This window comes from Branchiostoma belcheri, unplaced genomic scaffold, assembly GCF_001625305.1.
Source record: "Branchiostoma belcheri isolate BF01 breed outbred unplaced genomic scaffold, Haploidv18h27 scaffold4, whole genome shotgun sequence".
NCBI classification, from domain to species: Eukaryota; Metazoa; Chordata; class Leptocardii; order Amphioxiformes; family Branchiostomatidae; genus Branchiostoma; species Branchiostoma belcheri.
Window position 1 is genome coordinate 3764196 of NW_017804020.1, and position 12377 is coordinate 3776572.

At 40.0% G+C, this 12377-nt stretch overlaps 2 protein-coding genes across 2 annotated transcripts in view; one reads left to right on the plus strand and one right to left on the minus strand.

The window, feature by feature from the left end:
* Window positions 1-672, plus strand: part of LOC109477183 (meiotic nuclear division protein 1 homolog) — a 3476-nt gene extending 2804 nt beyond the window's left edge. The window contains exon 4 of the mRNA XM_019778252.1: window positions 527-672. Within this exon, the coding sequence (XP_019633811.1) occupies window positions 527-664 (138 nt within the window). The 3' untranslated portion in view covers window positions 665-672. The remainder of the gene's footprint in view (window positions 1-526) is intronic.
* Window positions 673-2262: 1590 nt separating this feature from the next.
* On the minus strand, window positions 2263-5615 carry LOC109477189. The gene is made up of 2 exons (XM_019778258.1): window positions 5047-5615; window positions 2263-3889 (listed from the first exon to the last, which is right to left on the minus strand). The coding sequence occupies exon 1, from the start codon at window positions 5511-5513 to the stop codon at window positions 5049-5051; it is 465 nt and encodes a 154-aa protein (XP_019633817.1). The 5' UTR covers window positions 5514-5615; the 3' UTR covers window positions 2263-3889; window positions 5047-5048.
* Between the last annotated feature and the right edge of the window lie 6762 nt (window positions 5616-12377).

Consider the following 12377-nt stretch of genomic DNA (forward strand, 5'->3'; position numbering starts at 1 on the left):
TATATATATATATATATATATATATATATATATATATATATATATACATGTACAGTGTAACATAACTAGTAGATTCAAGTACAGGAATTTTAAAGCTCATACCACACAAAAATACAACATTTTCTTCTCATCTGCAACAAAATTAGAGTAACTCAATGAACGCAATGATCTACACCAGTAACACCACACATACACCCTGCTTTTCATGGTATTGAACATCAAACCAGAAAGAATCATACTTCCAGCTAAGGCCAAATCTTGATTCCTGTCGCCAGTAGAATCAGCAATTCTACAGACAGAGAGGAAAGGATTAGGTTTATTACTATGACTTACATGTACAATTGCACAGCATATCCTAAAACTCAATATTCTATATGACATTTCTAGAAGCTACTGATTTCATTTAGATAGTCTATGCTTGCCTTAACTTTTTGTGCTGTACCTGTAAACCATCCTCAACATTTACGTATACATTTACGATGAAAATTAGATAAAACATGAAGCTCAACATTTTTTCCCCAAACAGGTTGCAAAGGATGCAGCTAACAGATGGACTGATAACGTGTTCTCTATCAAGTCCTGGTGTAAGAGGAAGTTTGGCTTTGAGGAGAGTGTGTTGGACAAACAGTTTGGCATACCCGAGGACTTTGACTACATTGACTGAAATTCCTTGTGTATCATAAATGTCCCAATGGATCAGAACATCAGACTTATCTAGGATTTTCTTATTGTTACACACCACCAATATATGTACTTCTCCCACCTTTCTTATCTTCCCCAGAGCTTCTGACTGGAGTACTGCTTCTTGCCGCTTTATGTAGCCGATGTACATATACAGACAGTCTCCTTGATCCAACGGATCCTTCTTTTGTCCTCTCTGTCTATTGTCTTTACCACAGTAGGTGCCACCTCCCAGTCTACTTCATAGTTTCTAGCTAGATCCAGTCAGAAGCTCTGAGGAAGGTGTCTGATAGATATGCAAGGTGAGAGAAGTATTGGTTGCGTATAAAAAATCCCTATATCCTATGCTCTACCAAACCTTATGAAATTATTTTCGGAAATTAGACTTAAGAGCTTGTTGTTGTACAGTCATCATGCAACGTTTGAAGGAATGTTTACATCAGTGTGTTTACTTATCATTTATCCCATGTTGTATAAACTCTGTGTATATATACATTAAAATGTTACTCATTCTAAAAGTTGATTGTACATTGGATTACCAGTATTATAGCCCTAAATACCATCCATAACCCATCTCTGCACGTTTGAAGTCAACTGCCAAGTTTCAGATCCACACATACCGGTAACTGTGGAAATTGTACATGAATTGTAGAAAAGCTTTGTTTTTCAAAATCCTTTTTAGAGATTTGTAAAAGCGGCTACCGCTAACCCAACCCTGTTTCTAATCCCAATGTTGATGTTATTGGCATAGAAACAAAATGCTGATCTAAAGTAATAGTACTCTCCAAGCAGAAGTTTGGGTTTGGGGTTATTTTTGGTGTGTTTTTAGGATTTTTTTTATCATGGTTTCTTGTTTGCACTGGAATTTTTTTCACCCAACCCAAATTCCAGTGCAAAAAAAGGGAACCCGATTATGCTTAAATCACGCCAAAAATAACCCCAAACCTCTGCTTGGAGAGTAGATCTAAAGTATTATTGAGGGCTTTTATACGCAAACAGTGCCATACAGCAATTAAGTCTCGCGACTAGTGTAGTTTTATACCAAACGCAACACGCCAAAATGTTCCTTCCTATAGTCCTTTCCCTCACGACACACCAAGGTTTATAGTTTACACTTCCTTGACTTAACCTTACACGAGAAAACATAACCTTGCTGGTGGCCGTTGACGAAAACAATATGGCCCCAGAAACATAAAAACATATACTGCTCTCTTGAACCTGTACAAATACACACTTATAGAACTTTTATTTGCCGTGCCATTCCATTAAGTCTGTCCACACAATGTTGTACGTCAAACCGCCGACTTTATTTCCTGTGCAGTCAGTTCTGTTAGACGACCGCTTTCAATTGTGTGACGACCATTAAGAGCGGGCCTTCTGCCCCACGCTAGGCTGGTATCCAGTCTAATCGTGGCTGGGACATGGTGTCCTCGGGGCTCTAATAGTTTCCCCCCGCCCAGTACAACAGGCCGCCCGGTAGGAGTATTACACTAATGGAGATGGTACGCCGGGAGTTGATTTGGCCCACCAGTCTCCCATCGTGAAATACCTACCGGGAAACCTGGCTGAAGTCTGCGGGAAAGAGCTCCTGCATCCCCGAGGAAAACCCACCCCTACCACGATAAGTCTGGATACCAGGCTAGCCCCACGCGTGAGGGCCATGACAACCCAGAGTTGCGGGGTTTCTAAGTGATTTGAGTGTTTAAGACAAGTGAGGGCCGACCTAGTCGTGTTTTCATGTTAGCGTTGTTTAGTTGGGGTATTAGCGGACGGCTTGCTAATGAGGAAAGTAGCCTCATTCTATCGCGAGCAATTTACCTCAAAGGGGATTGATTAAATGTGTGCATTGGGGAAGGGACTGCCCGTAAATTTCTCTTGTGGGTATCATACAGGTGGGCATGACACCGTATCGGGAGCTTCTATGGAATCCCATCGGTACGGGGTGTGTTGTTGGCCCGCCCAGGTCAATAAGCGTACTCCCGGGAATTTTTACCGACTGGAATTCGGTTAACCTTGCTGAAAGACGTACCGGCTGTTATTGGGGCCGGTAAAATACCCTGATGCAAAAAAATATATATTCTGAAAGAGAAAATCTGTCTGATATTGACATTTACTACTATTTCTTAGCACATGTTCGTCATTTTTTCATACTCGAAGCGTTTAAAACAGCTATAGCCTAAAACAATCTACATGAAAAGTTACATTTCTTTTTGGTGCCACCATAAATAGCTAGAAACAGCCGACGATACGAAACAAGCAACAGTTTTCCGTCAGCGACATCGCAGGGTTTTTTTTCTTCACAATTTCAGTATATATATGCTAGCTAGGGGATAGCTAACGTTTTAAGGAAGTACAACACAAAGAGGTTGATGGTTTAACTTAATTACAGTACTACATTAAAAAATGGCCAGAAAATTGAGTTTGAAAATCCATTTTTACTGCTCTTTGACGTTATAACATATTGTAAGGTTTTCTCATCATTATGTACATAAAGACAATATTACACCACTGACTGTGACCCAACATAATACCCAACCAACACAAGTACGCTGTGTTTTGCCTTGAGTCACGCGAAGCTAATTCTGTATCGTATATTACAATATTATGTATGGACAACAGGTTTAGTTGCCTAAACAGTGCCAAGGGTGACATCACATCCTGCTCACCCTTTGTTTAATATTATCGCATTGAATATCATCATTCATAACATCATTTGCATTTCCGGCATCAGGAACGGATGTATAGAATTCTATCATTTACTTTCACCCTTTCGACCCATCATAAACTAATATTCTGTCAAAATACAATTATAGGCTAGTTTACAGGCATTTTAAGGCGTCTTCACAAGGCAACAAGATAACAGTCTATATTTATATCTTTTAAATAAACCATAACGTTACAATAATAAACTATAAGGGCCACGTAACATGTGGCTTCAATCTGCTCTCGCCTTTTATATGTATTTGGTATTCAGCACGAGAATAGAGGTCTATTTTAAGACTGTGTGTGACCTTGGTCTTCTCTCTCTTTCCAGATGTATTCAATGTTGATGCCAGCATCTCTGAAAGGTCCGAATGGAGCCAGCTCCTAGACTAATGGTTGTAGATACTCTGTGATAGATTGGGTGGGCGTGGCCTCTTGGTCGCCATGTAGAGACGTCTCTCAGCCAGCCATCGATAAAGATCGTCTTCAAATGTTTGGAGAACGTCTAAAAGGACACAAGAGGACAGGGAAAGGCATGGATAAATGTGAAGGTGAAAGAATGGAGATGGTACACAAACACTACAGACTGGCGCCGGGAAAGGACCGTTCATTTTAAAGGCACCCAAATGCGATTTCAGGGAAGTAAAACCGGGTCTTCAAAGTCATGTTTCTGGCGATTATTTCAATGTAGTAAGTTGAATACATTCGAAACAGCCCTATCCTATAGCATACTGATATTTCGATATCTCTGAGGCAAAAGTGTGATGACTGAAAACGTTTGCTTGTTTCGTATCGTAGGCAGGTTCTATTTATTTATTGGTGGTAACAAAAAATAAAGGGACTCCTTGCGTGTCTTGTTTTGGGGCTACTTTAAACGCTTCAAGTATGAAATGACGAAAAATGTGCCAATAAATGACAGTAAATCTATTTCCTAATTCATAATATTTTTCAGGATATTTTTGTTGTTTTCATGAAACTGCGTGCAATGGGTGCCTTTAAGAAGTGAATCCGCTACACAATGCCGACCCCCCCCCCTGGCTTTACCTTGGTTTCTCCTACTCTTGGCTCTCATATTACTTTAGACAGCGATTGGATTTTCTCCTAACTTGATTACCTACATGCGCACGTACCCCTACATTCATAATTCAAAACGAAAATATAACATTAAACCGACACACTCAAGTTCCCATTCAAGTTTCTGACTGATGATATTTAAAAAAAAATCAAAAAAAAATTAATTATCTTCGAATTCGATATCGCAGACACATATGTCGGACCTGTAACAGTGCATGTATGATTTATCAATTTATAAACGCTCGAAGTATTCGTTCTTTTCTGCAGATTATATGATAAGCTTCCCATTCGTTTCAAATTATCTAAATCCTCCAGCTATATGGAATGCTGCTATGCAAGATCAATGTGTTAATAATCTACTTGTGTGTTATATCAATAACACTTGAGCTGACGGACTGTCAGAGGGAAAAAAAGATGAATGGCACCATTGTTATTATTTTTTTCTCGCACACACCAGTTATGGCGCCCAGAATCTATTTATTATCATACATATATCGATCTATAGACAAGGCAGAAAAACAAGTCACAATAAATTTAATAGAGCTGCTCTGTATTCTAACGTCGGAGCTGTAAAAATTGAAAACTTACATTTAATAAAGTCGGCGAAATAGTCTCGAACAGGCCGTCGAGACGAGGACCACTGCCACGACGAGGACAACCACGAACAGAATCGGCTGCAACGCGGACGCCCGCTCTGTGTCCTTCGCGGAGCCCCTCAACAGGCGGCTGTTTTCCGAGACTGACGCCCGACGGCTTCTCTGAGGCTCCGGTCTGCCGGTGGAGGTTGTAGTAGTAGGCGGTACGATAATGGAGAATCTCCGAAACCTGGGGAGCGAGGGGTCGTCTTGTTGTTCCTCGGGGTGAAACTCCACGCCCTCCCCGATGGACTGGAGCTTATCTTCCCTGGACGCGACTGCAGATTTGTAAACAGGAAGATAGGCTGGCATGGACACCCGCCTCTTCCTCAGAGGAGCGGACGTGGACGGTTTCAACCGCCTTCCACCTAACATGTCTTCCTGATTCGGCGGATCACACAGATCTGTAGTTCCGTACATCTTTTTTATCTCCACAAATATTTAGCGTATGGGAGGGTTTTTCAAACCGACCCGGATTCGCACACAGACGGACGGCCGGCCCCGTGCGTCGCACAGTCGGGGTTACTGGCGCAGCAATCAAAAATAAACACCGACAATTGTAACGGCAATTTTGCCGAGATGAATGAACGGACGGGCTCGTCTCAGATTCTTCATCATCTCTTCCTAGTGAAATGTGTTCTTCTGTCAAGAATATCGTCGAAAGAAGTGAACCTTGTGGATTAATAGTGTTTCATACGACGTTGCTGACTTTGATTGAAACAAAAAAACACCTATCAGTTAGTGTTATCGTTTGGCATGTGTTTCTGTCCTTCCAGATATTACATTGATTTAAAGTAAATATTTAAACGTTAATGTTGTTTACTCAAGAAATAAGTCAACATAGCCATTACTAGCTCTAGCTGAACAATATCAATGAAATGTATCTTTGTTATATATTTTTTCCCTAACCCTCAACTCTTCCCTAATGACTTCAATGAAAAGCGACCAATTTAAGCTTTCTAATGAATAAATAAAGGTACCGTTTTTTTTTCAAACAAAAAAACTTTAATATAACTCTTAAGAATTAACTACAAATCAAACAGTGCCAGTTCACAAGTGCAATTTTACGGAATACAGTACAATCGTATTAATATATAGTGAAATTTTACTAGTAGAATTGCACTGTATACTCTGGCACCCCTATTTTCTGAGTTGCTGTAATACCGACCATGACTACGAAGGTCAGCCACAGACGAACTAATTTCGCCCGTAGTCGCCGTCCTGAATTTTAACACAATCCCTGTGAAATCTAATGGAGCCTTCCCGTCAGACGAGTTAATGTTTGACCCGATCCCCTTCCCAGTGGAAGACTTCGCGCGTGCGTGAGTGGTCGCTGAAGTGCGACCACGTGTGATCTTCCCTAACCACTCTATTAGCTAAGGTAGAAACGGATGGGTTTTACGTTAGAGAGATCGTGAAGTATCGAATGTGATTCGCTCCTGGAGTACCCTTCAGCCTTGTGTACCCTTCAGACATGCAGGAAGGTCATTAACCTCCATAGCATGCCAAAAACTTCAGGATCTTTGGGAGCTTTTATGTGCTATTTTCTGATTGCATATAGACAACATAGCTGGCCTGGTTGAATTACCCCCGTTTTTAGAACTGGGCTAATCAGAAAACAGCCGAAGACCACCTAATCAGTTCTATAAGCCTGCTACGAAGGCTGGAATGTCATATACTTCAACCTGGTTTAGCTAGCTTAAGAGAGCAGTATGTAGCATTTTTGCACCAAAAACTGAAATATTTTTATTGAAAAGGCCTTCATATCAGACATTTTCATTCAATTATTTTTAATATGGTTGTTTAATTACGTCACTTTTTTACATTTATGGTTCGCGTTCAAACAGCTCACACGAGGGGCGCTCATTTTGTGGTACCAACAAAATACCAGAATGTAAACAAACAAGGTTAAAAGCTGTGTTTCAATCTTTGAACACACTCAAATTGTGTATTTTGGCACCTCTACTTCCTTAATGATATCTAGCAATGGAGTAGGGTTGATTCAACTTACAACATGTACTTAAAAGAAATAACATAAAGAAATGAATGGTACATTTTTCTTGTATCGTCCTAAAGTTACAGAATGCAGCTTTAAGTGTCTGTGCCATATACTCAGCCCTGTATTTAAGCTTATACCATATTTACCGTTTTTCTTTCCTTTGTTTAGCATCATTGTTATCCTATATACAATCGCCAAACGTTGAAGATGTACAGTATAAATACGGTACAACTGGTTTTGTTATGCCAATATATTTGATTGATTAAATGCCAGTGGCTCGCCTCATTACGGAAACATTGTGCGGTATCGTGTCGCGTATTCATTAGTCTACACACTTATGGAAACATTCGCCAAGTAATTAAATATGCTGTGTTTTTTTTTGGGGGGGGGGTACCCGGTTATATATACATGTATATAGCGCAAGGCATTCAGAATATATGTGCTTGTATGTGATACACGTTGTTTTCGCCTTCGTGGGGTTTCTGGTGTTATGGTTTATGAATATGATGCTTATCTGACACTGTATTTTCAGAATATCGGTAAATAGTGCACACTGTAACGGGGTATGTCCGTAAGGGTACATTTACATTGTTTTGGGACATTCATGTATTTTACTACATTTATGCATAGTACAAGTACGATATGATATAAATTGTACCAATACACACATTCTTTTGAAGCAAGTTTGAACTGGATTTTCAAAAACTGGACTTTCATAGTCAATTTCCTCGTATAGATATCCGCGAGGCAAAAATGTGATGCCACTGACCAAAAATAGTTAACTAGTTGATTGATTCATAACATTGGCTGATTCTTACTATTTCTTGGTGGTACCAAAAAAATAAGAGGACTTCTTACGTTACTTGTTTTTGGGCTATTTCAAACGCTTCAACGGTATGAAATACTAGTAATGTGTTCAGAAAGGTAGATTGTATTGTCTTGCTGACCTGATTTGGATGCCTTTAATGTGATAACCGTTCTACAGAAATAATATATACGTTGTCAGATTAAGATAAAGTGTCAGTCAGCGTACATTAGAGATACTGCGTTATCTGGGATAGCCACACGCGCGTGTGACGCCTAGATTACAACATGCTGATACTGAAATCTGATTATTCAGAATAATAACTATATCATTAACAGTCTAATAGGTATGCCTGACACTGTGCGTTAGGTACGCACAATTAAAAAAAAACAACAAGATAAGCCCCTATCACATATTTAGAACCTTCTCCCGAATTCTAACCAACCAAGGTTGGCTGAAGCAGACCAGAATTTAGGCTACGCCTACCTTTTAATGTGAATCTAATCTAACTTGAGTCACATTTGACTCGTACTCACGCCCGACCACTGCCGACCTACTCCCAACCACCAGCGCAACAAGTCCCCAACCTTTAGCTATATAGTTCAAGTGTTCAGACTGCTCCCGAACTTCAGCCAACCTGCGTTGGTTGTCGGTAGGGGAAAGGTTCTGAGTGTGTGATGCATGGGGCATAAAGTTGCATCACTATCTAACATTAGGATGATACAAAAAGTTGTTTTTATGATTACTGAAGAAAAACATATTGTTTTTGCTACGTTTGTTCTTCTTTTCCTAACAGTGACCTTTGACCTGACTGAACCTGACTGTCTCTCACGATGGTAACTGGTGTTGGGTTACATAATGTTGCAATTTTATAGTAGGAGGGATTTAGACTCCTGTCACCATATATGTGAATGTGTTTGAGTACGAATTAACAGAGCAGACCATGTGCGAAGGTTAACATTATGCATTTGCTTTGCAAATGTTACTTTTCCAGTTTGGTAACGTCTTTACAAGGCAAGTTCAACCAACTCTAATACATTGCTAATATGTGCCAATCCGGCATTGGATGTGCCAAAGGACGACGCCGTATGAGTGTGTTCAAAAGCTGTAAACACAGCTGTCAGCCATGTTTGTTTACACATTAGTATTTTGTAGTGCACGTGGCGCCACACTGAGTGCCTCTAGATCTTGTGTGGGCTATTTAAGGGACAACCATAAATATGCTGAAAAGTGGAAGTGAATTTCAATCACACGAATAGTCTTTTCAATTAAAGTATTTGAATTTTTGTCCCTTTAAGTTCCCCGTACAGGTATCGATGGTTTGGCTGTCTTGGACTAGTCGCTACAGGTTAGCTTAACCCATCAGGTTCGATTTTGACAGAACTTCACTTCACACAAAGAAACGCAAGATTATGAAGACAAATTACGTTTCTTTCAAGCCCATTAAGTAGATAATGAAAGTTGAGCCACTTGCCATACTCCCCTGTATACTGCGGTTTGAATGCTAATGAAAGAGGGATCAGCTCATAACCTGTCACACTTTGAATCAAAATCAGTTCTGTCCAAGGTGCTGAAAACGTAGTCATGTCGATTCGCTAATGCTGCTCAGTTCTAAAACGTGTAATTCTCTTTCGGAAATTGCCAATGCGTTAGTGGTAATGCGTTCTGAAACACTGCCGTAATTACTTGTAGGTCTGTTTTTTTGCAACATTCTATGTTTTTGTTACTAACTCTCTTTGCCATTGTCGCCGCGCGTTCCCTTCTGTTAAACGGTCGTTGCGATTTGAAATTGTTGATGGTATATCACCAACCTGTATACGTCCTTGCCATATCCCAGCGGCATTTTTGAGAAGGAAAAAGCATTTAAAATATATAAAAAGAAAATTTCTATTGAAAATTTACAACTCCTACGCGACAAAATTATAAAATATTTAACATCTTTCACAGCCCAACATACTGCTCACTTCACCTATATCAATCAAGCTCGGGTGAAGATTCAAATCTGCAGACGTTTCCAGGCGATCGTTAGAATCACTCAAAACTCTCTAATTGAACCCGGTAGGGTTTTCTAATCCGGTATTTCATCAGAAGGATGTGACATGGGGGATGTCACATTGTCATTAAGATACGCTATCAAAACAGCGGGGACTGGCGGGCTTAATCTGCTGTAGGCCACAGCAAGTAAATTGTACGGATGGCATCCTCCTCAGACTACAAATCTAATGCGATAGGGACGAAAAAACAACAAGGCAGGTAAAAAAAAAACAAGGTTCCTACATTTTCAAATTTTGACATCATAAACCTACACTGTAGTTAAGCATGGAATGATGATACCTATATTGTGCTAACTTTACCGCGAACTATTTGTAACATCCATTTTCTCACTGAAACTACTTTGAAAAATAAGTTTTCAGTGATTGTACAAATGTTTTTGATTCAGTGGGGACATCACATATACCCAGCCACCATCACGAGTAAAAGAAATAAAATATATCACTGCATCAAAGTAAAGGACAAAAGAAATCAGAGCCTTGTCTTTTTTCTCATCTCTTCATATTTATCTGCCATTCACCTTCCTGCATGGCAACAGACATCTTTGCCCATTTTCGGCACTTTGACCACCGTCAGAGGGCAACAAAATAAAAATGTATTTTTTTCCAAAATCAGGCGAAAATTAATTAATGCGCGCGCTGATGCCATCCATAAATATTACTTGCTGTGGCCGTATAAGTCAAACGGCTTCCATCGCTTATCAAACTGAATATCAGCAGTGCTTTCATTGGTGGTTGGGTAGCTTACGAGCTTTCCTCTGTTTCGACAAAGACCGATCGTCTGTGTCTGTTGTATTTAGATAAAGATCAGACTTGCGTCTTTTGCGTGCTGTTCTAGATTTTGGTTCCATTTATTTTCTTGGTTTTAGGCACTGAAACTTGTCATGTCGTGTGAAGGCAAACCTTCATCACTGGCGTTCGTGCTTATCCGTTCTGATCGTAATGAGTTGTGCGAGAATAAGCTACCCCATTATTCAGTCATAAATGTAATAGAGCATGAAATACCACATGTAGACATTCGAAAACCCGCAGGTTGTGTGAGAATTACGGAGAAAGATTATACAAGTTCATTGTCCTTGCAAATGAAAAACACTTCGAAAGACCCGTTTCACTCCTCACCATAACGGTTACAAAATAAGGCCACACTTAATTTAATGGATGACATTCTCTGAAGACCCCCAAACTAGTGCGCGCGGGCGAATAAAATAAAAATCCGACCCCAAATAAAAATGCTACTAAACCACATGAATACAAAGGCAAAGCTGGTATTATGAATTTGCGACAGTACACAGCGACGTATACGACAAGCCGGCATATGCTGGCCTTTTGCGGAATTTATGAATCGACACTGTACGGTATGTACTGAGGTCTTGAGTCGTGGAGCTTCGGTAGCCTGGATGCCCGGCCCCGTATTGTCGCTATATAGCAGGCTACCATGGACCAAGGACTACCCAGGCCTAGAGCAAGGCCAGAGCCTCGGATGACGTGATCTTTTTTTTTTTTAGAACAGGCGGAAATCAATGCGCGAGCGGATGTGATCCATAAAATTAAGGCGGTGTGGCCTAAGCGAATTATTTCTTATATTACTCAGCGAAGAAGGTCAGTGACCTCGAATTCGAGGAGGTCACTGACCGAAGTATTGCCATCAATTGTGTCCGTACATTCGCAACTGAAACTCACAATCCCCTGTTGCATCGGTAGGTACATGTAGTTTGGCACGTCGTGTACTAATATGTGCAAGATGATGCACGATTTATACCGTAAAAATTCATATTAATCATATAATATTTTTAAAACACCCAATTTTGATGGACTTGTGGAACAGTCCGCCTTTTCGGATTTGCGTTTTTCCAAACATATATTGCTACTGCTATTACTTAGTGCGGTTTCTTAATCATTTCATACTAGCGCTCCCCTTATACTAGCGCCTTACCATGAGCTAATGGAACATAGTCACAACGGGATTCTAGGTTAATTTAGCAGTCTTACAGTAAGCCAAGACTTGATAAGTGCAGTACTCTAGACATTATCTCAAGCTGTAATCCAAGCATCAAGGCATTGATTTTCGACTACTTAAGACTCGATCTTCAAGAAAACCTCACAGAACGATTACTCTTAGATCCCAAGATATAACTGCGCATTTCTACACCGTATTTCTAAGCCAAGACAGCACCTAGATATAACAGAAGTACATTATGTGATTATAGGAGAGCATTCGTTTTTAGCTGATGCCATTTAAAACGGCTGGCACTAGCAGAACCTATTGGAGGAAACCACACAGAACGAATTAACAAGCTTAAGCATACGATTATCGATAGCATACTAGTAATAGAATAGAATAGCAGTTATCATGTTTCCTACTTATGTAAAGCATATCCACTTTTTACCCTGTATACCAACGTTATATTAGTTTTAAAGTAGATATAGTG

What these genes read in the sequence shown, in the direction of transcription:
- LOC109477189 (XM_019778258.1), bottom strand. Translation starts at nt 5,513, where the DNA reads ATGTACGGAACTACAGATCTGTGTGATCCGCCGAATCAGGAAGACATG.